At 39.2% G+C, this 25,957-nt stretch overlaps 1 protein-coding gene across 1 annotated transcript in view; it reads left to right on the plus strand.

Annotated features, from left to right (window-relative positions):
* Nucleotides 1-729: 729 nt before the first annotated feature.
* Nucleotides 730-25,957, plus strand: part of LOC137498521 (uncharacterized) — an 83,509-nt gene continuing 58,281 nt past the window's right edge. The window contains exons 1-2 of the mRNA XM_068226101.1: nt 730-874; nt 1,245-1,381. Of these exons, the coding sequence (XP_068082202.1) occupies nt 730-874; nt 1,245-1,381 (282 nt within the window). The remainder of the gene's footprint in view (nt 875-1,244; nt 1,382-25,957) is intronic.

Raw genomic sequence — 25,957 nt, forward strand, 5'->3', positions numbered from 1 at the left:
TCTGGCATACTCCACCTTAGGTCTTTTGTGGACTTGCCAATCTTCTTCTGGGATTGGCCCCGACAGGAGTCGTTTTCCCGCTGGCGTCTTGGTGGGAGGAGTCCTCTGTGCCCTGGAAGCAGAACCCGCTTTAGGGTCCTGCCTCTTGTGCCCATTGGATTCCCCCGCAGTCGTTGCCGTGGAGGTAGAAGGCCTCTCAGGTCCAGGAGCTAGGCCCTCTTTGGCCTGCTCCCGGGCCTTTAAAGTCTTCTTGTACCATCTTTTCTCAGCGCTGGAGTGCTGTTTCTTCTTCCTCTGAACTAGAAGATTGCCCACCTTTAGAGTGAGCTCTCTCTTACAGTCAATGTTATGCTGTCCGAGGGTATCTCTGAAGAGTCCCCATCGGTTGTCGTTGAACTGATGTTTCTCTCAGAGGCCCCAGAGGAGCTCTCCGATTTTAGGGTTGCTACAGTACTCGTGTAGGTCCCACGAGTAGCTAGGGAAATATGTCTGCCCAGCCAGAGCCCCGCATACCTGGGTAAGGCTGCTTTCTTCGAGAGGGCGCCAGGTATCTCGAAGGCTCCGTTTAAGACACATCTCCCATGTGCCACGCACCCCATCGGCACGGGCCGAGTTTAGGGTTGGTTGGTGCTTTAGCTTCCTCCTCCTTGTGTACCAAATGGTTACCCAACAGGGCTCCATTCGGCATCTCAAGAAAGGTGCTTTAGCTTCCTCCTCCTTGTGTACCAAATGGTTACCCAACAGGGCTCCATTCGGCATCTCAAGAAAGGAGCTACTAGTCCACTTCACCACGCAGAGGATCTTCAATTGAAGAGGCACACAAGAGGGGGCAGCAATTGCATGAAACTACAAGCTAGCTTTATTTTGCTTGCAGGTATCTTTTAATTGTTATGTCTCAAGGTTCTTTTGCAAGTTGCTTCAAATAATATTTTCCCATCAGGTCAGCTGTGTAGTGCAGTTGCTAGACTTTCATGTCTTCTGTTCAAACATGTGGGATTAAATTCCATCACTACAATTATCATGTACTTGCAGTAGATGTAGACTGTAGATTTCCTGGCATGTTGCAGAACATCCTTTCATGGCAAAATGTTGGCATCCTGGAGTCTTACAAAACATCTAATAGTTGAAAGGACATTGAATAATGAGTTGTTGTAATGGTTGTTTTTATTGTAATAAATGGAACTTTTAGTGATTTTTATTGTAATCAGGCCTGTTTTATGATAGACTGAGGTTGTATTTTACAGGAAGCGGAAATAATCCTAACCAGTCAACTGAAGTGGATGCTAGTATGGTGGCTGCTGCTGGAGCGGGTGATGATTCAGATTATTATACACCTGAGGATCCTGCTACAACAATACTCAGTCCTCTACACACAGATAAGGTAAGACTACTGCAAGGTCTTGTTCTGTATTTTATCCGATCTATGCAGGAATATTTGAGGTGGGGAATATGTTAATGTATATATAGTAAATCAAAAATTTGTGCTGCCCTCATGTATAGATGTAATTTGTAGAGTTAATTTTGTTCTTCAGGGCTTGATGAAAATTGTTTGACTACTAACTCATCCGATGTCTCAAGAGTCTATCCCTGAGGTTTCCAGGTTTTGCTTTGGCTCATAACAATGAATATTTTGACTCCTATTGCTGCTAACAAGATTGTCGTCTGAATGAATGACCATGCGGTATATAAGAATTACACTCCCACAATTCTTCGTTAATTAATTCTACCTTTTTATTGCCAAATGAACATAAAATTTAACATTACTCCCTGAAAACATTACAAACTGGATCAGAATGAACTCCGACATACCATTTATTTCCCTTAACAAAAGCTATATGGGAGCGAAATCCATTTGTTTAATTCGAGAGTTTTATTAAAAAATTTCCTGGTGCGACTTCCTATGCGATATTTGTACTTTTCTTTAATTTAATAATAATTCCTCTTAACATCAGCATAATAAGCAAAGGTAAAGAAAATAATGAAGTTACATTAACGCTTATCTAGTTAAAACTTGAGTAAAGATATCTTTTAACTTCAATAAGTGGCCATATACAATGCTGCGTACCTGTAGTGACCACTGGATCATGCTGTAAAACAGCCATTTTAAACATGAAGATACATGCAACCATACACAATATCTAACCCATTAACAACAACAACAACAACAAAATGAAAACACAATGTAACTGCTATAACCTGAAATAAATAAGTTTATAAATTTCATTATGGTGGACCATATTGACTCTAATTCAGCTTTGATTTAGAGGTAGATTCCACCTTGTACTTGTTTATTGTTTTTCCACTGTTACGTAGAACTAACCCTTAGCTTAACTTCTATCTTAGGACTTTCATCTCACCTGTGAAACATCTTCAGGTAAAAAATTCATATAAAAATGACACAAAACAATCAAAATGCATTGATGCAATTTAATATCCTTAAAAATATGTTAAACACCGATGAAATGTTTGTTTATACATCATAAATGCATTGTGGCAACTTGAAATCCTTAAAAATATATTATACACTGATAAAATGCTTGGTTTTTTGTCAGCTTCTTCTTCTGGAGGACAAAGTGTTAATGTCCTAGCACTGCGTGGTGATATGATTAGATGTTCAGTTCATTTGGACGCTTATATGTAGCATTTGTTGCTATTTGTTCAAGTTTTAATGGAAGACCCTGCTTTCTGTCAAGCAGCGGAAACTCCTCTATACCTGGGTTTTAGTTTGGTAATGTGCCTTGTATTATCTTTCGATAATAAATGTGTTATGAGAGATCTCCCTGCTGGTCCCAATGGCTCTTGTTACGTGTGAGCTGTTCTATATAACTATAGAATAACAATAAACAAGTATTAAAAGGTGGAATCTACCTCTAAATCAAAGCTGAAATAAATAAAATTTGAAATCTCAACTACATGTAAATACACATCCTAGAAGTACTGTGGGTCTCGATATAAGCTGTCATTCCCCAAACCCTTCCGATTACTGTCCTAAACATGTATACTGTATGTTCAAGTATAAATAAACATCAGCTTGAAAACAATCATCCGTAAACATATCTTACATTTATTTCAGTGCTGGTCTTTTCCATATCAGTTTCAATACAAATTAATCACTATCCCTTACAAGACATCGGTTCCTACAGATCTGAACTGTGTAATGTTTCATAAGATGATATCTCAAATCAGTTCTTGGTTTACATTCTGTTTCAACATGAGGCAAGTCATGCACATAAACTATGACAACCCAAATTCCATGAATAAGCAGCACGAAATAAGTCTCTACATTTTCCTCATGAGAGTATTTTCGAAGATGAATTTTGAGGCACAATCTTACAGCTTAGCTTCATTTAATTTATCTCGCGATGACCTTACCCCTCATTGACAATAACACAAAGATCTAATCCCATTATCTCATCCTAATTCTCAATCTTTATTTATCGAAGACATGAAACTCTTTGTCATGCTCATATATATTTATATTATGAAGAATTTCAAACTATTTTGCTTTTATGTAATGTTGTTACATTTAACATTCCAAAGGTGACAAAATATGACATTATCGTTGCCTTCACTTTAAATAGTCACGCCTAGATATAAGCTTAAAGAAAATCTGCGTCCCTAGAATCATGTACAAACAAATGTATAAATACACCCTAACCTGCTAACTAACATAACACAGGATAACAACAGTTACCTTGATCGTTATTCCCTAGCTTGTTCATAAGAAGATTGTGTGCACTATTATACAAGCATCTTATCAAATGTAACATCTATGCACGTCTTTCGTCTTTGAAGTAGTATAATGATGAAGTTCCCAGATTATTGACCAATGTTACAGATTTAATAGACATTTTATCTTTTACTGTCCCACGACTTTCATTCCACACGGTCATCATTATGAAGCATCTCAAAACCCATACATAAGTTCACATAAACAGTTCAAAGACCCTCTTAAGATAACTACACATTCAAGTTGTTTATTATCACATCGTTCATACCTACGTACTACAGGTTAGCTATAAAGAAAAAAGAAAACATACTACAGTAGAACCTCGATTATACGTTCCCGGAAACTACGTTTTCCCGTATTATTCGTTCAAATTACCTGGTCCCGCGAGCATCCTAATTAAATCACATAAAAATCCTGCCATATCCATTCCTCGAAGAAACGATTTTCCGGATCAACCGGCCAGAAATTTCAGTCCCATCAACGCTAAATCCTCGATCACGCGTTTTTCAAGAAACTGTAACTTGTGAAAATTTAGATTTTATAATTCCACCTTTACAATACTGTAATTGTCTTTATTAAAAAGACTACATTAAATTACACTCGTGAATTTACTTTGACAATACAGGCTCTAATATGAAATTTATAACGTGCAGTCATTGCAGTAATTCTAAGAAGTACTGTACTGGAAAAGTGATCGGCAGTGAACTTGTATAAGGGATCATCTTAGCATCGCATTCGGGTAGTATTGTTTAGAGAATCCTAGGAAATCATAAAGCAGAGAGTGCCCATGACAATTGTAAGGTGACAGAGCGCAATTCGACAGCTCTATTTGAAGATGGAACGAGTTTCATCAAATGTTCGTACTTGTAAAACATCTACATTATGTCCAGGTTTAGAGGTTCTTTTTTTACTTTTTTTGAATGTATCGCCCAACAGGTTTTTGGCATTTCCCTCAGGACACTGTATGGTCACTGGACTTTCAGGCAGGAATTAAAACTGCTCCTTCTTAAGTAACACTAATTTAGTATTTTAATATTATCATATACCGGTACGATTATGTTATCGAGACCAGAACAGATGTTGCACCTTACATACATAAAGCCATGGGAGGTTTTGGGATTGCCTATAACTTTTTTCGTCCTAATATAACACTGGGAATTTCATGTTTTTGTGATAGTGTTATAAAAGCCGCAGTCCTTTTATTTGCGCACGTTACATTTAAAAATTTTGTATCATTTTGCACTCGTACCGACTTGTACCACAGCTTGTACAGCGAGTGTGCTTTCCAGCTGAGCTCAAGGTCGCGAATAATCGTAATTTTGAAAGTGTTAATGATATTTTTTCTCTTTCCAGTTTGATTGTGATTAGTAACGGGCAGAACTAAATATAATGCATTCGAGAACTTGAGGATTGTTACTTTCGAAACCATATTCTCGAGCTCAACATAACCTTTAAATGTCGATGTAGGCCTAATTTACGCGGTACAAGATTTCCATAAACTGACGAACATTATACTGGTGACCAAATTACAGTGGAAGATTTTTTAAAAAAAAGAGGGATTTTGCCATCTTGTTGGACACTTTTGTATTTAATGTGCTTTATTTTATTAGGTTAGAGAATGAAAAACTACTTATGGTCAATTGTTGTTTGGCTTGACGTTACGGGTATTAGATTTTTTGAAGAGTTTAGCTGATCAAAGTTGCTGAACTGAAAGAAGTTTTCAAAGGAATATGATGAAGTTTTCAGAGGAAAACTGACGAAGTTCCCCGGTAAAACTGAATGTAAAGTTTCGAGATGTTTAATTCGGTAATAAAACGTTTGAAGCCAGCCCCGCGGTCTAACTTGCCTGCCTCTCACCCAGAAGGGCCCAGGTTCGACTACTGGCCAGGTCAGGCATTTTTACCAGGATATGAGGGCTGGTTCTAGGTTCAATCATTCTACGATTACGGTACCTTTAATTGAGGAGCTATTTAATGGTGATATGGCGTCTCTGGTCTAGAGAGCCAGGAATAACGGCCGAGAGGATTCTTCACACTGACCGTGCGTCACCTGGTAATCTGCAGGCCTTCGGACCGAGGGCGATCGCTTGGTAGGCGGAAGGCCCATTGGGGCTGTAGTCTGGTTTGGTTTAGGGGCGTTTGTAAGATTATAAGTATACTTGTTTCATTTTTGTGATGTTTAGCCAAATTGTTGATGGTTCATTTGTTCCCGGATTTTCCGTTTTCCCGTGTTGTACATTTTTTTTCTGTGGTCCCTCCAAACACGGAGAATCGAGGTTCCACTGTACTTCCAAAACTTAGTAAGGGGAAACGCTACGGTTAGTTACAATACCCAGTCCAAGAGGAAAAGTAAAAATATGACTTAGCTTTTGGTGTCTTCACCCCATATTACACTGGTGTTGGTTAAGTGCTTACATTTGCCATGCCTTCCTCACTCCAATACATTTTAGATGTACATTGTATGAGGCACAACCGTAACACATACAGGTCCAAATTGTTGTACCTGTAACTGGAAAGATACAGTTAATACCACTTCACTCCTTTTCAAAAATTTCAAAATGATCAACATGCTTAGATACTGTCACCTTGTCGTTATAGTGGCATATGCATCGGCTTTGCTAATAAGCATACACAGGCATGTATGTGGAAAAAATGTACACTTTTAACAACTTGTTTCCACCAATTCATAGTTAAATTTCCTCCCGTCATTTGCAGAACACTTGTTGTAATAAATACTCATTCAATTCCCTCAGGTAATAAACTTTAGCAGCAGGGCTGTGTGGCTCAGACGGTTGAGGTGCTCGCCTTCTGATCCCAACTTGGCAGGTTCAAACCTGGCTCAGTCCAGTGGTATTTCAAGATGCTCATATATGTTGGCCTCGTGTCTGTAGATTTACTGACACATTAAAGAACTCCCATGGGACTAAATTCCGGCCCCTTGGCATCTCTGAAAACCATAAACGTAGTTAGTGGAGCGTAAAGCAAATACAGTAGAAGTCCGTTATTGAGAGAATTCACAACAGCGAAAAATTTACTCGCTATAGCGGATTGTCGTTATATCCGATTTTTTTTATAAAAGTCGGCAAACCCCCATACACATTAAAATCGGTATGAAATGGCGATCAGTTTGTTCAAAACGTGCGTTTGTGCGGATGATATCCACACTACAGCCTACTTGTTTGTTATTTTTCGAAATCCGATGCTACGTGAAAGTGTATGTTAATTTCATTCTGAAAAAATTACAGTACCGTACTTCTCCGAATCCATGACGAACCCCACGTTTTCCTACAAAAAATTTTAATCATGCTCAAAAAGTGCTTTGTAAAATCATATAAATACCTTTGTTGTACAGTACCATACGCATTTTTAGACGCCGAACATTGGCTTTCGTTATACCGAATTTTTTGCGGCTGCACAATTATTCTTTACTCCGCGGGTTTAATGACCATTTACTTAAAATTGGCATCATAATACCGAAGAGAACCCGTTGAAAATTTGCCGGCAATGCCTATTCCATATATCTCTACAATACGGCGATCCGCCAGGAAAATATTCTTGCTGTCTAGAAAACTGTTACGTTACTTTTACTCAGCGTCAGATATAACCGGCTGCCGCTACACGCACGTCTCGCTTGCCGGGTTCGGCCAACTTCAGCAGCTAGCGATGTATAGGCCTAATAGCAGACGCTGAAAGTCAACGAACGAGTTTATTGCTGCACGGTATGGCCATTCGACCCTGGCATTTTTCATGCACATCCCTCACAATTTTATTTTCGACTTCTTTAAAGCGTCCTTGTTGCGGACCACTGAATGCACTTTTTGTTCAGTACACATTTTTTTAAGCTATCGTTGTCTTCACGCTGACGCCAAATATTGGGTTTACTTAGGCCTATGCCATATTTTCTTGCGGCTGCACAATTATTCTAAATTTCCGAGTGTTTAATAACAATTAACTTAAAATTGGCATCATAATACGGTATCGACTAGAACCTATTGAAAATTTGCCGGCAACACCTGTTCCACATATCTTTACGACTATCCATCACGAAAATGTTCCTGCTGTCTATAAAACTTAATTTTACTAAGAGTCGGGTACATTAGACGCGTTATAACTCTGCCACTTAGTAGCCGAGGCCTTTTTAAGAATTTGAAGACTCGCATGTTTTGATGCCATTCTGCAGATTTGAGAAACGTTTTTGTAGAGGCCAGTAGAATGTGATTCTCTCCTCACTATTTCCCGAGATCCAATGAGGTTACACACAGGCACCGTACAACCGGCTGTCACGTCTAGCGATGTATAACAAAGAGGCGGTCGTTTATTGTCAACGAATTTTGTGTGTGCATGCGGGGAGGGGGGGGGGTGAAAAGAAGCGGCGTGATTGCCACGGTAGTTGCCAGTGGTATTCATTCCTGCTAGGCCGCGAATGGAAGACAACCCTTGATTTTTTTTGCGTGAGATTCTGAGGGGAAAAACATCATCTTGGATTCAGAGAAATATAGTACCACTCCAGAGTTTCCTTCTTCAAATGGCGTCACCTAACCTAACCGTATATGAGTCGTGAAAACATATTTGAAATGCATGTAGAGCCGATTTATCCTCGCTAAAAATTTGCATGTGAATAGTCTTTCCAAAATTTAGCTAGATGCGAGAAAATATGAACTATCCTCTGAAATCAGTGATGTAGGCCTACTCTGCCATATCTGGAGGTATTACATTTTTAATTAATTTCAGTACATAACATTAAAATTAAGAGATCGTTTACTTCAGCCGTTACTTTTAATGAGTTGACAGCTGCTGTCGGCCACGTTATTTACGCATTTATTACGAAAACTCATCCTCTTTCATTTCGAATTTTCTTTAGAGAACAGCAGTCGTTGGGTAGGTACCGTATTACTAATCTACTCCGAACATCGCCTTCGAATGTCGACGAGAGAGCTTGCAAATGCACAAATGGGAAAACTATACCGTACCAAAGATGATCGATCGCATTTTGTGGCAAACGTTTCAGTTTCCTTATTCAAACAGCATCACCTATCCTAACTTAACCGTACTATACATATGATGAAAACATACTTAAGCGCCAGTAGAGGAATGATAACCTTTTCGCTATAAATTTACATGATAATAACCTTTCTGTAATTTAACCAGACGCGAGAAAATATAAACTAACCTCTGAAATCAATTACGCACTCTGCCATATCTCGAGGTGTATCCCATTTTTACTTGATTGCAGATCTCATCTCATATTAGATAACTCTGTTACTTCTGGTGTGAGAGAATCAGCCGTCTAGGAAGAGTCCTAGTCCGTTGCCCAGGAGACACCCGGATGTATAACAATATCGCATGCAAATACACCCTACTGGGAGGTTTCTCTCGTGTCTCTCGGTTCCAAAGGAAGAACTTCCTCCTGGACATTCTGAAAAGTGGACAACATGGAAGGCTCTCAATCGATTACGCTCCAGTACCACGAGATGCAAGACCAACCTACAGAAATGGGGCCTTCCTGTGGAGACAGTTTACTGCAAGTGTGGTACTAAGCAGACTAACGAACATCTTCTACTGTGTCCATCTTCTCCAGCCACTTGTACCATTAAAGATCTAATGAGAGCAACTCCAAATGCGCTTGTCGTGGCCAATTTTTGGTCAACCAATGTTTAAAATTTTTTGGTTTAATTTTTGTCTCTCTTACTTTGTACTTCTGACACGATAAATAATAAAATAAATACTTGATTGCAGTATTTATCATTAAAATTAAGCGATCGTTTAGTCAGCCTTCATTTTTAACGAGTTTAGAACTGTTATCAGACACATTATTTACGCACGTACTACGAAAATATGTTCTCTTTCAATTCGAATTTTCTTTACAGAACAGCAGTCGACGGGTATTACTAATCGACTCCGACATCGCCTTCGAATGTTGAGGAAAAAACTTGCTAGTGGACATAGCGAAGATAATCGATTGCATGCAACGTAATCGCGTGGAGGCATAAATATCGGTAACAAAAAAAAATCTTGCGCGCTTAATCGCTCGCAATAACGGATGCGTCAATGATAGGCCTCTCGCTGTAACCGAAGAATAATACACAGTTTAATATAGGAATTTTGAAGGGACAGAAAAAAATTGTCGGTATAATGGGGTTCTCGTTATATGCCATACTCGCTATATCGGTCTTCTACTGTATTATTATTATTATTATTATTATTATTATTATTATTATTATTATTATTATTATTATTATTATTATTATTAAACTTCAACAGCATACTGCCTTGTGTGGTAGTCAACCATTTATCTTCTAGCATTTATTCAAATGATACTCTCCAACTCAAAGATTGTTTGTTTACATCCACACTGTACAAGATTCCAAAGTATACTATATCTGAAAAAAAAAATACATAAAAATATGCTCCAACCAAGGATGACAAAAGTATTCCTATTGACATTCTAGACACTGATCTTCCCACGGTTCTGCATCACATGGTGATGTTTCTCCATTGTCCGTAACATTGAAATCTTCTAAAACATTAATGTCCTTGTCCATCACTTGAATATTATGGTAAATTTTAAATTTGAATCATTATAAATGGAAGTATTAAATCACACAAATCAATCTCTTGGAAGAAATAGCCAACAAGACAGGTTTGAGAATCTCCGTAGAAAAAACAAAATTTATTACAAACATCTAGAATGCTCCAAAATTTTTGGCAACAGATATTGGTCTAGTAGAAAGAGTAACAAAATTCAAATATCTGGGAGAAATATTTCAAGAAATTGGTTTAGACAAATCTGCAGTAGAAGAAAGGGTACACAAGATGGAAAGAGCATATGGTATCACAAAGAATTTTTATAACAAAAAGTGTCTATCTAAAAATCTTAAAATAAGGCACTAAACTATAGATTAGATAAACTTGAGGTACTAGAAAGGAGAATCATGAGAAAAATCTTAGGCCCTGTGAAAACAACAGAAGTATGGAAATTAAGATCTAATGATGAAATATACAGGAACATAGAAAACATAACAGAAACCATAAGAAAAAGGAGATTGCAGTTTTTCAGACATATTTACAGAATGGATGATTCCAGATTAACAAAAAAGATTTTCAAGTACCTTTGGGACAAAAAGGCAACAACTAGCTGGATTCAAGAAGTAAGGAAAGATTTAGAAAGAAATAATATAAGAGAAGAAGAAACTATGGACAGAGAAATTTTTAGAAAGAGGGTAGTAAGTATGGAAGGATTCCAAGGAAGATTGAACAAGAAGCCTGGTGCGAAGTGGTCCGAGGACAGAAGGAAACAGCATAGTGAAAGGATGAAAGAATATTGGAAGGAACGAAAGAGAAAACAACACAGTATGAAGAACTGAATTGAAATTGGCACGTGGTCCTTAGCAGACCTCATCAGAAAGAAGAAGAAGAAGAAGATAATATTAAATCTGTCTAAACTTCTAATTTTGTATGAATTATTTCCTAAGGCTTCAGTAATTTGGAAAGGTCCCACGTATAAATGTATACATTTTGAATGCAATTTAGTTGCAGGATCTGATGTAGCTGGCTTTCATAACAACATGTAATCATTAACTTGCAATTGCTTGTGAAATTGTTTGCACCTAGTCCGTCTCAAGCAATGTTCTGCTTGAGTCTTTAAATAGATAGCTGCCTGTTGAATATTCTTGGCCCAAGTGGATTGTACTTGAATTGTACTTTGAATAATTCCATCCCATGGGCGTTTGAGATATTGGTTTAAGTGAATAACTGATGGAATATTACCTGTAGACTTGTGTACCGAATTATTAACATGTTCAATATTATGGGAATAACATCAACCCATTTCAAGTGCTTATGAGAACAATATAGCTGTTGCATGTAATAAATTTAATATTAGAGCGCATATTGTAAAAAAGTATCAACTTGTGAAAATCTAAATTTATAATTCCACCTCCACAATACTGTAATTGTCTTTATTTAAAAGACTACATTAGACTATATTCTTGATGCATGTTTCGTCCCCTAATGGGACATCTTCAGTCACACACAAACATTGAAAATAAGGTGAGGAAGTTAAAATTGGTTTTTCATTGATCTCTCTTCTGTGAAATTTTGTGAAATCCTGTAGCTCTGGATCTCTGTTTTGTAATTCCAAGAGTTGCTTCAATTTTTTAACTAATTTTAACGTATCCTTGCCTTATTTTCAATGTTTGTATGTGTGACTGAAGATGTCCCATAAGAGGATGAAACATGCATCACGAATATAGTCTAATGTAGTCTTTTCAGTAAAGACAGTTACACTATTGTGAAGAGGGAATTATAAATTTAAATTTTCACAAGTTGACAATATAGCTGTTTCATTAAAGACAATTTATGTTTAACTCTTTGACAGAGATCATAATTTTGAAACAAATTTCTAATAGTTATTCAGAATTTATTCCATGTAAATTTCTCCTGAATTGTAGCAGTGACTTTATCTACTCCGTGACGGTAATTTTGTGTATGTGCCAAATGAAATCCTAACAAAGTTTTCTTGGGATAATAATTTATTCAGTATAATTTGTTCCATAATTTAAAACAGTAGCCCCTTCTTACATTTATATCCAGTGGCTATCCTTTCTAAGTTTGGATATCTCAAGTCTTCCAAGTTGATCTCTCTCCTGTGAAATTTTGAGATATCCTGTAGCTCTGGATCTCTGTTTTGTAATTCCAAAAGTTGCTTCAATTTTTTAAGAAACTGTACACCTTCAGGTACCAGTTCCATTACATTAACCATTTTATATTCATTCCTAACATTTCTGCTAAAAATATTGGCCGAGACCTTAGATATTCCAGAACAGTGTTCTACTCTGTTGTCAAATTGCTGCACAAATAAAACCCTTCTGGATACTCATTCAATAGCCATGCTCATTTTTAATATAATCTTAAGAACCTTATGATCTGTCCCACCTATTACAGTATACCCATAAACAATTTTTCTCCATTGTTGAAGATTATAGACAGTGGCTAACATCTGAAGCTCTCCAATTTAAAAATGCTATATAGTTCCTTCTCATTGCATCCACAGGATCTTCTTGATACAAAACAACTCCAATACCTGATGGATGCATCTCACTGATTAATAAAATTAAGATGAAAATCTGGATATCTCAATTTAACATTGTTCATCGTTAAAATTTTGACTTGTTCAAAAGCCTTCTCACAAACTCTGTCCCATGACCATTTATTAATTTTCCTTAGTAAATTTTGCAGTGGTGCCACAACCTCAGTATAATCAGTTACACTCAAGATCATTGATAGGAAAGTATTTACTGAGAATGAAATAAAGGTATGTTTTGATTGATGCTTTCATATTCTATTGTGTTTTTGTCATATGAGACAAGACAAACTGCTGGAAAACTTAATGTTTTGAAAGGACCTTGCTCTGCTTCCCCAGAACCAAACTGAATCTGCTAGAGAAATTGGCAGTAACTGAGTACACACAGTATCTGTAAGTCATGATGTTGTGTTCCAAGTTCTTCACGCTCTTACCTGCGTAAAGCATAATCAGTTAGGACTATACAAAAAAGCAATTGCATTGTGTACAGATCATTTAACGGAGATGCTGGCTAAGAGTTAAGCATTACCTGGTTGCCAGCCATTAAATGTTTTGATAGGTAGTTCTCTTTCCTATCCTTCATTGTACACTCATAATCAATAGAATTAGAAATAGCTGCTGTTTGGGAGAAATGGTGCTGTATTCAGCCTGACGAATATCATCGTACAGCATGGCACATAACAGCAATGTCATCAGGCCTCATACTGGCTGTGCGAGTAACAGGTAAGCATACGATGGGTAAGGCGCGAGATCTCAGCACACTGATGGCAGTCAGATTGTCAGCTCCAGACGTATGGGCCATTCCATATTTGAAGTTGTGCAGGCACTGGGCTTTCCACTGGCCACGGGTGCACTATAATTACATGGATTCAGGAAATACCACCACCATCACACTCAACTCCTATGGTGTACAAGGTGTTGATTTCAGGGGTTGCTGTCAGCTGGTAAGAGTGGATAGATGGGTCACAGTGCAGCATATCACCCACGAATTCAATGATAGATAACACCAAGAGGATAACCCCATACCATACAGAACCATTTCCTCGTAGTGGAGTACAGAAGCCACTCTACCATAAGAGGACCTCTCCTCACCTCATGTCATAAGGCACAAGGACTGAGACGGGCAAAGGAACATTGCTATTGAACTCTTGAAGCGTGGCTAGGCGAGTCGAGGTACCAGTTGGTACTTGCGGATGGCAGGGTACGAGTGTGTAGCCGAGCACATAAGGCGACGTACCCTCTTGTCACCAGGGTGCAGTTCAAGCTGGTGATGGTGGTATCCTCGTATGGATCTGTATACATGAGATGTAATGCGGTGAACGATGCAGGATCTGCTGTCAGATCATATCCACACAGTTTTTCACCTTCAGTACCCTGCAGGAGGCCTATACTTGCAGCAAGATTATTCACTGGCTTATCGCTCCCAAATTGTGGCAGATTGCTTCGATTAACACCCTGTATGCACAGTGATGTGCTTGTGTAGCATCTAGGGTCATTTGACCTTGTTCCTATTGAGCACATCTGGGAAGCTGTTAAGATGGACGTGCACACCCTGGACATTGTTCCTGCAAATCTCCCTGCATTATGGGTGGCTGTGCAGTGGTCACGGATCAGGATGGATTCCCAATACTTCCAGTGTCTTTTTGAGCCCATGCCACCCCACATCACTGCTGTCATCTACATGCTACTTAGTTACTCATTAGTGTGTGATTTCTATTTCTTTTCTTTCAAAATTGCTCCTCTTCTGACCTTTGGTATATGAAGCAAGGCCTGCTGTTATTCAGTCAAACCTCGGGCATTATTCTTGGCTTTCTAGACCGAGATAATTCTTTTTATGGTCCTGGCAAATTTCTTATCTTAATAACTTAATTGTAATTAATTACAGTGATGAAGTAATTTCAGAAATACCCTGATGTAATGATGTGTATCTTTACTTCATTGGTTCTCTGAAAGCAGTCAGCTGCTCCCTGGGCTGTAGCAGGTTTGGCTAGTGACCCAATTTCTGTGAACTGATGGAAGCAAGAAGTACACAACCTTTAAAAGCATCCAGTCTTCAGTCTTCCCAATTATTTTCTTCTGCATAGGTGTGGCCTCTATTCAACATAAATCAATAATAAGTAGGAAAAAAAAATTAGCAGCATTTGGATGATGGCATGAAACAGACACGAGTTGCAAAAAATTCAGATAGATGGTGCAACGAAATACCTAGGCAAAACTTCGGGAGTGAATTTCTCATATAGAGGGGAGAATAATATTTTTTTGCAAACATGGCTCCAGCAGTGGCGGTTTGTGACATTTTACTCTGGCAGGGCTGTGCTGCCATCTCTTCCCCCTCCCTAGTCGGTCCAGTTTTCATGGACCAGCACCACGATGCTTTTAGATGAATAATAATAATAATAATCCGATGACACTGGCTGAATAAAAATTTGCTTGCACTACAGCATTAATGAATTATTTAATTAACTACACTACAATGGCATTTATGCACACACACATTAACAGGCTAACAGCTAATGCAATCCTGACTTACGGCACTGCACTGTTTCACGGATCACAATCACAAGCGACAATAACAACATTCACAAAAACAAACCGTGCACGCCTAAATTTCTCTCGTCTTGCTCATATTTCAAAGCATGACAACGTATTTTACAATTTGACCACCCTACAAATAATGCCGTCATGTTATGGTTACATTTTGAATCTTTATTTTAGCTTCTTTATAGAACTGAATTGTTTAAATAGTCAGTATAATGGAATTCATAGTTTTGTAAAATGTTTCGGAATTAATATCTTCTTCTTTTGCTACCGCTTTTTCCCACACCTATGGGGTCGCATGCGAACTGCATCGTACATGTGGATTTGCCCGTTTTACGGCCGGATGCCCTTCCTGACGCCAACCGTATATCGAGGGATTTAATCACTATTGCGCATTTGTGATGGTTGGTAGTGTGGAATGTTGTCTGAATATGATGAGGAGAGTATTGGGACAGACACATACACCCAGTCCCTGAGCCAGAAGAATTAATCAGAACCGATTAAAATCCCTGACCTGGCCAGGAATGGAACCTGGGACCCTCTGAACCGAAGGCCAGTATGCTTTTGGAATTAATATCCAACTACATTTAATATAAGACGTGGGGGGAAAAAGCCTAGGTACATTGTAAAGTGGTTGGCGATGTTGCTGAGGGCTCCACCATTCAGCGCTTATACCCGCCTGCACTCTGCTTACCCCTGACAAGCCCGTATCGTCCTTCCAGACTCCTCCCGCACCCCGCACACTTGCAAACTCTTGGGATCTACTGAGGGCTCTGCCGGACCGTTGCCTACGAGATATCTTGTAGGCAACGGCCAGACACATCATACACCCGCCTGCACTCTTCCTACCCCTGTCAAGCCCACATCGTCCTTCCAGGCTCCTCTCGCACCCCGCACACTTTCAAAGACTGGAGACCTAATCAGGGCTCTGCTGCCACAGTCTGAACGCCTCACGACTAAGAAAAAACATTGTGCTTGCTGGACAGCAGCTAGTCTGAAAGCCTTTGCCATTTTCTTGAAAATAGAAAAGCAAAATGTTGACAGCCAAAATAATAAAGATAACATTGTATAACTCTTCAACATAAGTTCGACTTTGCTACATTTACCCGTCTCTTTATGTAATCATTTACAGAGTGAAATAACGTTAAATGTTTCTGGAAAGGTGGCAGGTTGGCACCCAAAAGCCCTTGATGCATAAACTGCCACTGGGCTCCAGAAATTATTTCCTTCTTCTATATTCCTGTTTCCAGTCTTCACCTCGTACACATTGGTTAAACCCATTGGCTTGTTGGATTCTCTTTCCAGTTTCTTTGTTTATTTTCACAATTTCTATTGGTCTTCCATTTTCTTCAATATTCCCTCTTCCTTCCCTATTACTTCTTGTCATCACTGCTGTCTTAAGGGCCCCATAGACGGTCCGTCTTAGCGTCCGTCTTAGCGTCCGTCTTACCTGCGCAGTTCTAAGACGACAGGTAAGACGGACCGTGTGTGGTAGAATTTTCATCCCTGTACCGTCTTAGGCTTGGCTCGAAGTGAATCTGGCAGCGCCTGATTTTTCTGTGCGTGTACAGGTAAGTCGGCGAGCAAGTTGGAGCGTGTGTGGGGTCTTCAGACTTAGCGTCAGTTTTAACCAATTGCTCCTACAGTGCAGTTCGCTCGTAGGACATAATGTCGGATTTAAGAATCATGCCTCGAGCGTTTCTAATGGAATTCATACAGCTATACCGTTGTAATCCTTGCTTGTGGAAAATCAAAAGTAAAGGGTACACGGTATAGGGTTATTTTTTCGTTTTCCATCACCCGCACCCAGACAATTTGGAAAATTCTATTTTCTTTCAAAATGCTGTCCAATACATATCAATTCATCTTCTTTTGTTGGAAACTGAAACAAAATAAAATAAAAATTATTATTATTATTATTATTAAATCATGCAACTAAAATATAATTTAACCAGGTGCGGCTCCATAATACGATCTGCAGAGATGCAGAACCACCACAATAAAAGATGTACAGTAATATATAGCGATTAGCGATCCCATCCTTCATATTGAGTGTTTATATCGAGCCAAAGATCGATACTCGTACAGCTGCTGGTGATCTGGCAACCCTGTTTAGATCTGTGAACGACAGAACATTAAGAGAGCACACTTTTTTGCTAGGGGCTTTACGTCGCACCGACACAGATAGGTCTTATGGCGACGATGGGATATGAAAGGCCTAGGAGTTGGAAGGAAGCGGCCGTGGCCTTAATTAAGGTACAGCCCCAGCATTTGCCTGGTGTGAAAATGGGAAATCACGGAAAACCATCTTCAGGGCTGCCGATAGTGGGATTCGAACCTACTATCTCCCGGATGCAAGCTCACAGCCGCACGTCTCTACGCGCACGGCCAACTCGCCCGGTGAGACCACACTTAACTACAGCTTTCTTCCGATAGGTGGCTAAGGGTCTCCCATAAGGTTCTGTATGAACTGCACGCCTTGCAGTACGTCTGACCTATTCCCGTGACCATAGAGTTAGTAAATAATACACTAGACAGCACCACTGTCCGTGAGAGAATCGCTACAGCGAGCGATCATGTTGAAATCTCAGCTGTTTGGGAAAAGCTCCCTCTATTGTACTCAGCAGTGTAAATAGAGAACTTATAAAACTGTGGGGATATGATGTGGTTTAAAATTCTTACATGTCAACATTCTCAGATAATACAGTATAGTTGTGATGCTTCTGTTCAGTAGAAAGAAAGCCCAAATAGCTTAAATACAGGATAAATGCGTGATAAAAGATGATGAAATGAAATGGCGTATGGCTTTTAGTGCCGGGATATCCCATGACGGGTTCGGCTCGCCAGGTGCAGGTCTTTCTATTTGACTCCCGTAGGCGACCTGCGTGTCGTGATGAGGATGAAATGATGATGAAGACAACACACACACCCAGCCCCCGTGCCATTGGAATTAACCAATTGAGGTTAAAATCCCCGACCCGGCCGGGAATCGAACCCGGGACCCTCTTAACTGAAGGCCAGTACGCTGACCGTCAAGCCAACGAGTCAGACATAAAAGATGATGGTTGTGATTAAGTAACACAAAATCAATTTACTGTCCATGTTAAGTCTTCAAACAATGTACCTTATGATTGGGGGTATGTATATTTTTCTATCTTTGGTGTAAATCACCAGGACTTCAGCAAAATTCTATCCAACGACCGAAAACATTCTCTCTCGTACGAAGCGAATGAGCGAGTTCTTAGGCCTACAAGTAATCATGACTATGTTTCTCCGAGTAGTGAATTCTTCCGAGTTAGGTAGTCATGAAAATGAAAACAAAAAGGCTAGTGCCATCAGATAATGTCCCCCCTCCATTAAGAAAGCCGGTTGCCAAAGATGTATGCAGGTCTCGGAACCTTCGTAAATATGAATGTGTCGATAGGTCAACATTTATTTTTCGACAAGCGGAAGAGGGGATTTATTTGTTGTAACTTTTTAATTGTTGTTTTTTGTACAAGTCAGTTACTTATATTGTCGATGTCCCTCGAAAGCGGGGTCTTACAGATTGAGATGAACGTCTACCTGTATTATTTCAGTACATTTTCGAGAACTTCACACTGATAGGACATGGAGTAAAGCGTTTCCGTGGGGTTGGAGGACGGATCCACACGAGCTCAGTTGACACTTTCCGTATACAATATGAATTTAGATTTGTCTATTACACTTACAGAGCAGAACCACCAACTTTTTTTTTTCTTTTTCTTTTTTGCTAGGGGTTTTACGTCGCACCGACACAGATAGGTCTTATGGCGACGATGGGATAGGAAAGGCCTAGGAGTTGGAAGGAAGCGGCCGTGGCCTTAATTAAGGTACAGCCCCTGCATTTGCCTGGTGTGAAAATGGGAAACCACGGAAAACCATTTTCAGGGCTGCCGATAGTGGGATTCGAACATACTATCTCCCGGGTGCAAGCTCACAGCCGCGCGCCTCTACGCGCACGGCCAACTCGCCCGGTCAACATTATTCAGCACGAGCCGCCACTGAATTTAACCCAATGTAATTCATTATACTTTTTTTGTTTTTAGGTTGGTTGGGCGAAGACTGTTAATTTTCACACTCCGTTATATAATATAATTGTTTCTTATTGTACTCTAAGCATACATTATACCTTGTTTTATATTAAATTGACATGAAATGCATTTCCCTTTACCTTGTACAAGAAACTTATAAATACATTTTACTTACATTGAGATACTGTTTCTTGAGCACCTTATATATTGCAGCGCAAGTGTCAGGAATAATTACTCCCAAAGACTGGGCTGAAATTGCAGCGGAAAATTTCAGATCTTCGTAACTTCTTCCGATTGCTAGGAAACGAAGTGTGACGTTGAGTCGTTCATGCGGTGTTGTTGCCCGTCTCATTGCACTGTCGCTCTTTCTGATATGGGGCGCTACCAAGTGAAGAAGGTGTAAATACGTTTCACTGTCCATCCTCAAATAATTGTACCAGTCACCTGGTTGAAGAGTTAAATCTTTCATTAGATTTATATGCGACAGTGTATCTCGTTTAAGTAACCAAGCTTTTGCCCATTTTGATCAAGCCCTTTTCTTTTTAGCTTTTGATTTAGATTTGATTTAGATTTGATTTCAGAGCAGTATAAATTAGTTCCTCTAACATGTTATCCGTGCACGACTAGCGAAAACTGATCGCAAGTCTGACAGCAAAACGGAGCGTCTGTGTCCTCTTCCGTGTTCCGTCTTACCTCTCGTCATAAAACTGCGCAAGCAAGACGGATAGTAAGACCGTCTATGGGGCCCTTTACTCTTCTCCACACTCATTTTCATTCCATATTCCTCTATCTCCCGATTCCATCAGTAATTTGTTCTTGTACTTCCATTTCATCTTCTCCCTATATTACTGTGTTGTCTGCAATGAGTAAGGCCTTTGTCTCTTTGCTTCCCATTTTTTATTATATACTTTTGTGGATTTCATCCATGACTGTGATGAAGAGTAGACGGGATAATACACTTCCTTGCCTAAGTCCTTTTTCTACATTGAACTAGTTTGTTTGTCCTATCTAAGTCTTCACACTACTTACACAATTTTCATACAGGGCTTTAATTATTTGTACTTCTGCTCTGCCTGCCTTCATTTTTATCAATGCATCCCAGACCAGTTGCTGTGGTACACTGTCATATGCCTTCTCAATATCTATAAAAGTCGCCTCTAAATACTTACTGAACTCCCATCTTTTCTCCATGTTCCTTAATGCAAAATTAGTTCAAAACTTGATGTATCTCTTCTAAATCCATAGTGCTCTTCCTCCATTTCCTTTCCTACTTTCATTATCAGTATTCCCTCTAATATCCTCTCAAACATCATTGCCACATGTGAAAAGAGGGTGATTCTCTTATAGTTGCTACATTCTTTCTTATCATTCCTGAATACTAGGTTTATCACACCCTTCCTCCAATCTTCTGGTACTTCCTTTTTTCTTCCATATCACACAGAATAATTTCCAGTGTAACCCTACAAGTCCTGCTCCCTTTTGTTGTATACAAGGAACTCGATATACAAAGCACAACATAAAAGTTTATTATTTGTGAATCTTTACACAGTATATACAAAAAATGAATGAAAACTGACTTGATGCTTGAAGTGCTGCACACTTTAAATGATGACATAAACTAGTAGACTGATGGCCTGAGAAGTATGTACAATCATATATATTAATGTTCATATGTACAAGGCTTTCTATCTTGATAAGATAGGACGCTTGAAGAAACGAATGTCCGTGATAGCTGATGACTATCTGTAGTTTGTAGAATTATACAGGGAACTCGGATTAAAGTTCGTGGTAGCAGAATGCTAGGCCGAAGTTGGAAAACTGCAGGGAACTTGTGGTAAAGTTCATGAGTAGCAGAATGCTAGGACAGGACGCATGTCAGTGATACGGGAGGCAGGATACTTTAGGCGGTGATGTCCTGAGGTGAAACCTCCAGACCAGAATTAGTCCACCTGTTCAGAACACCTCCATGTCTGACATCCACTGTAGTCTGATCACTGGACACTGTGGGAGTGCCTGCAGTGGAGAAGACTTTACAATGCTTAGTAAAGCAGAAGACGTCGCCCAATTTATACATGCTGACCGACATCACACACGATTAAAAATAGGAGAGGATTTCCACCAATCAATACTTATTTATTGTATATATTAAATTACAGGACCGGTTTCGACCTCATATTCAAGGTCATCTTCAGCTGAACCATACATACATATTTATATAATGAAGCTTTGATTAAGATTGTGGTGTTGAAGGAATGCCATATGATGATGATGTACATTTAGTTACATACAAATGGGGCACGTCTTAGCGTGAACTGGCGTATATGTCATTCTGTACAATATTGCAACTGTATGTCTAAAATGTTGAAGGTCTTAAAACTAGTGTATAAAACACGTCTTTTCCTAAACTAACTTATATATATGTACAAGATAAAAACAATATATAAAAACACTTCATGCATATGAACATTCGTTCTTGCTTGGTGACCACCAAGCAAGAACGAATGTTCATATGCATGAAGTGTTTTTATATATTGTTTTTATCTTGTACATATATATAAGTTAGTTTAGGAAAAGACGTGTTTTATACACTAGTTTTAAGACCTTCAACATTTTAGACATACAGTTGCAATATTGTACAGAATGACATATACGCCAGTTCACGCTAAGACGTGCCCCATTTGTATGTAACTAAATGTACATCATCATCATATGGCATTCCTTCAACACCACAATCTTAATCAAAGCTTCATTATATAAATATGTATGTATGGTTCAGCTGAAGATGACCTTGAATATGAGGTCGAAACCGGTCCTGTAATTTAATATATACAATAAATAAGTATTGATTGGTGGAAATCCTCTCCTATTTTTAATTGTGCAATTGTCAATACGGAAATGAAAATTATAGATTACGATCACACACGATTACGTCAGCGCGCAGTAGTCCACACCTCGTGGTATCTAGAAGCGTCGATGCTGGGCGGGTTGCGGAGCTTGCAGGCGGCGGAAGACACACGCAACACCTTTATCATCTCAATAACTGCCTTGTCCACACCTGATGCTTTGCCACTTTTAATCTTCTTTATAGCTCCTATTTCCAACACTGTTATATCTTTATTTAGTTTTCTTCCACTATTTCTTATTCATTTTCTCCTCTTCCTCTAGTTCTTTGAATTTGATATTCAGTACTTTAGCAGAATACTTCTCCCATCGCTGAAGAATATCCTTTCTTTGTGTCAGAATTTGTCCTCTCTCCTTACAAATTTTGTATCTTCTCTCCTGTTTACATTGCTTTTAACTGATCCACAGAACACTTTCTTACTTCCTCTAACATCCTCTTGCAAGGTTTCTGTGAAGATTTCCCAAACACTTCTGGTTTTTCTTCCTGTACGATCTTCTGACGCTTTCTTTCCTTCATGATACTTTTGCCTATTCTCTGTATTTCTGCCTCCTGTCCAGCTCCCCCGTGCTTTTTGTTTTTCTTTCACTGCATCCCTTACTTTGTTATTCCACCAGGATGTCTCCATTTCCTTCTTTTTCCCTGATATTCTATCACATGTATCTTCTACACATGTCACCATTCCTTGCTTCAGCTAGGTCCATTCCTCTTCATTACTGCCAACCTTCCCTTTAGGAATTTTTTTCAGTTCTTCATGGAACTTCTCTTGTGCTCCCTTTTCCTTTAATTTCCACACCTTTGTATTTCTTTCCCCTGTCTCTTGTAATTTCACTATTTTACCAAGTCTTAATTTAGTTGCTACAATTTGATGGTCTCCTTCAAAATCTTCTTTTGGCATAGATGTTGCTTCTTCCCAATTGCATTTCTCTCTCTCATCTAAAATCAGATTAATCGTTTTTATTCTCCTTTGCCTCCATCCATATCTAGTTATTTTTTGGCTGTTCTTCTTTCTGAACCATTTATTGCCTACTATTAATCAATTCCTCTCACAAAAATCTAGCAGTAGCTCTCCTTCTGCATTTTTATTTCTGTAACTGAAAGGACCAATCTGTTCCTATGTGGGCATTCATGTCTCCCATTATCACCACTTCTGATTTTAGATGCACCTCCAGTTCCTCCCAAGAACTCCTAGACTCTCTTCGACATTATCTGTCTGAGGTGCATATACTTGGATAAAATCTTGCACTCCACTCTCAGAGCCAAGTCTTATTTTCATGATTGTCATTTACCTGGTAGACCTTCCCCATGTACTGTACAAGGTCTTCCCTCATACTAAAACCTACTCCATTATTGCAGTTTACACCTCCACTCCAAAACAACCCCTTTCTCAATTTCTTCTGTCCCTTTCCTTTCCACTTGGTTTCACTCAGTCCCAACAATGCATTGTCCTTCTTTTCCATGTATTCTATTAATTCTTCTGTCTTGTCATCAAGGTTCAAGACATTTATGGTTTCAATCTTTGTTGCTGGTTGCCCACTTTTCACATTTCCCCCAGGACAAGAACACCAAGAACTGTGTGTCGCTTTTGGGGGAAGCCCTAATCGTTTGAGGCCTTGACTCACTGTCATTTTATTGGCTATTAGTGTGATAGGCTTGTCACACCCAAAGGCATTTTATACCTGCTACCAGGATTCTTTCAGGCCACCACTAACATGGAGTGCAGACATTGTTAAGGCTTGGTTTCTCAGAACTGACGCGTGCGAGGTGCGAGGTGCGAAGCCGACGTTGCGTACTTTCATCCCTATGACGCTGCGAGGCTCGTGGTTTCCCAGGCTGCGAAGCGGATCACTTGCCGAGCACATGTCTCGCAGCCTGTGCGCTACTGTTGGAAGAGGAAGCGGATTATGTGTCAGTACTGGAGGGTTTTCTTCACCCCTATAGCAGTATCAATTGAAACTGTTGATGATCTTTGATGTCAGCCTGTATCGTCCACAACCTTCTCCGGAGTGAGCGAATTCCTTGCCCAAATTAACACTTTATTGGCTATTTGGAATTAACAGAAAACATGATTCCTCTGGCAGCTGACAACGGAGGTAATTATATACATGATGCTTTCATGATAAGACACAGCTTCAAGAAATATTTTTAAGCAGGGAGAGAGAATCGGTATGACAAAGAGAATATGCTAACAGGGTGGAGTGAAAGTTTTTTTTCTAACGGACAAACATGTATTTGTTTACCTATAGTTTACTTTTTCTGTGACCCAATTAGCATAATAACGAAATGAACATCGTTATTAAAATAAAACACGTGATTTTATTAAATGAACATCACTGAACTCAAATTTTGTAAAATTATATATATTGGCATATTTGATATTAAAGTACCGGTAATGGATTTATTGGTTGATATATCATTTCTAAATCTGTTAATTATTTAATCCTTTGAAACTGAACTCATTATATTTGTTATAAGTAACATCAATAATAATAATAATAATAATAATAATAATAATAATAATAGAATAATAGACACCCTACCACCGATCTACAGAGGCAGCTACCACATCAATGAAAAACAAAGAATCCCAAGAACGGAGGTTCCAAATGACAGTAAATTAACATTAATCGTCTGGTACCTCCGTTTTTGGAGTTTCTATTTTTACGAACTCTTTCCTTCTCAAGACCATCGTATAATACATAAAACTAGCAAAATTTATTAGCTGTTCTATCCAACTTCAGTGATATCATTTTCCACAAGTTGTCTTTCACAACGTTGTTTTTGTAGCTCTTGTGTTGTAAGTTATACAACACTGGGTGTATTCGAACCTCTTTAATTAGTTCCTCGTCCACTTCGTCCGTAAAGCTCATCGTGTTGCTTAAAACAGTAAAAACAAGAACAGAAACAATGTCGCCTCGCACTGCTGTCGCCTCGCACTGCTGTCGCCTCGCACAAATCTGGCCGGACGAATCAGTGCGCGGTGACGCTGCGAGGTCTCACTGCGAGGTTGCGCACACTGCGCATCGCACAGCTTGAGAAACCACTTTCATAAGCTCGTGTAGTCTGGATTTGTGCGAGGCGGGCCTCGCACCTCGCATGCGTCGGTTCTGAGAAACCAAGCCTTTAGGTAGACTTTTGTGGTTTTACCTCCACCAAGGAACCATCGGCCCTCCTAAAGAGCCTCATCTGCTTGAAGCGGTTGGCCTCTTTAGACTCTACTTGAATTTATCCCAGAATCCAGGACTGCCTCTTCTGCCATGTCCACCATACTGAAGTCCTCCTTCTCCGCTGCAGATGCCGTTGAGGTCTTCGCTTGTAACCCTGAGCTAGGACCCTTACTAGATGTTATACACCAGGTCATTGTGCTCTAGGACTCGCATAGGCAAGGGCACTGCCTCCGAAGAGGGTCCCTACGTTCTACCCGAGTTATCATACTTTATTCATAGTGTCCTTCATCACATCTTACTGTTACAGTTATTAATATATATCATCAATAATGTTGCACTGAATAAGTCATTAACACCCACTGAAACATTCTGTTGACATATTCAAAATGTCCACCTCTTGCCTGAATACCAGTCTCTGCTCATCTTAATAATAATACTTTATTAACGGTAATATCTTTTACACACAATAGAGAAAAATGAGCAAAACAAG

This window comes from Anabrus simplex, chromosome 2, assembly GCF_040414725.1.
Source record: "Anabrus simplex isolate iqAnaSimp1 chromosome 2, ASM4041472v1, whole genome shotgun sequence".
NCBI classification, from domain to species: Eukaryota; Metazoa; Arthropoda; class Insecta; order Orthoptera; family Tettigoniidae; genus Anabrus; species Anabrus simplex.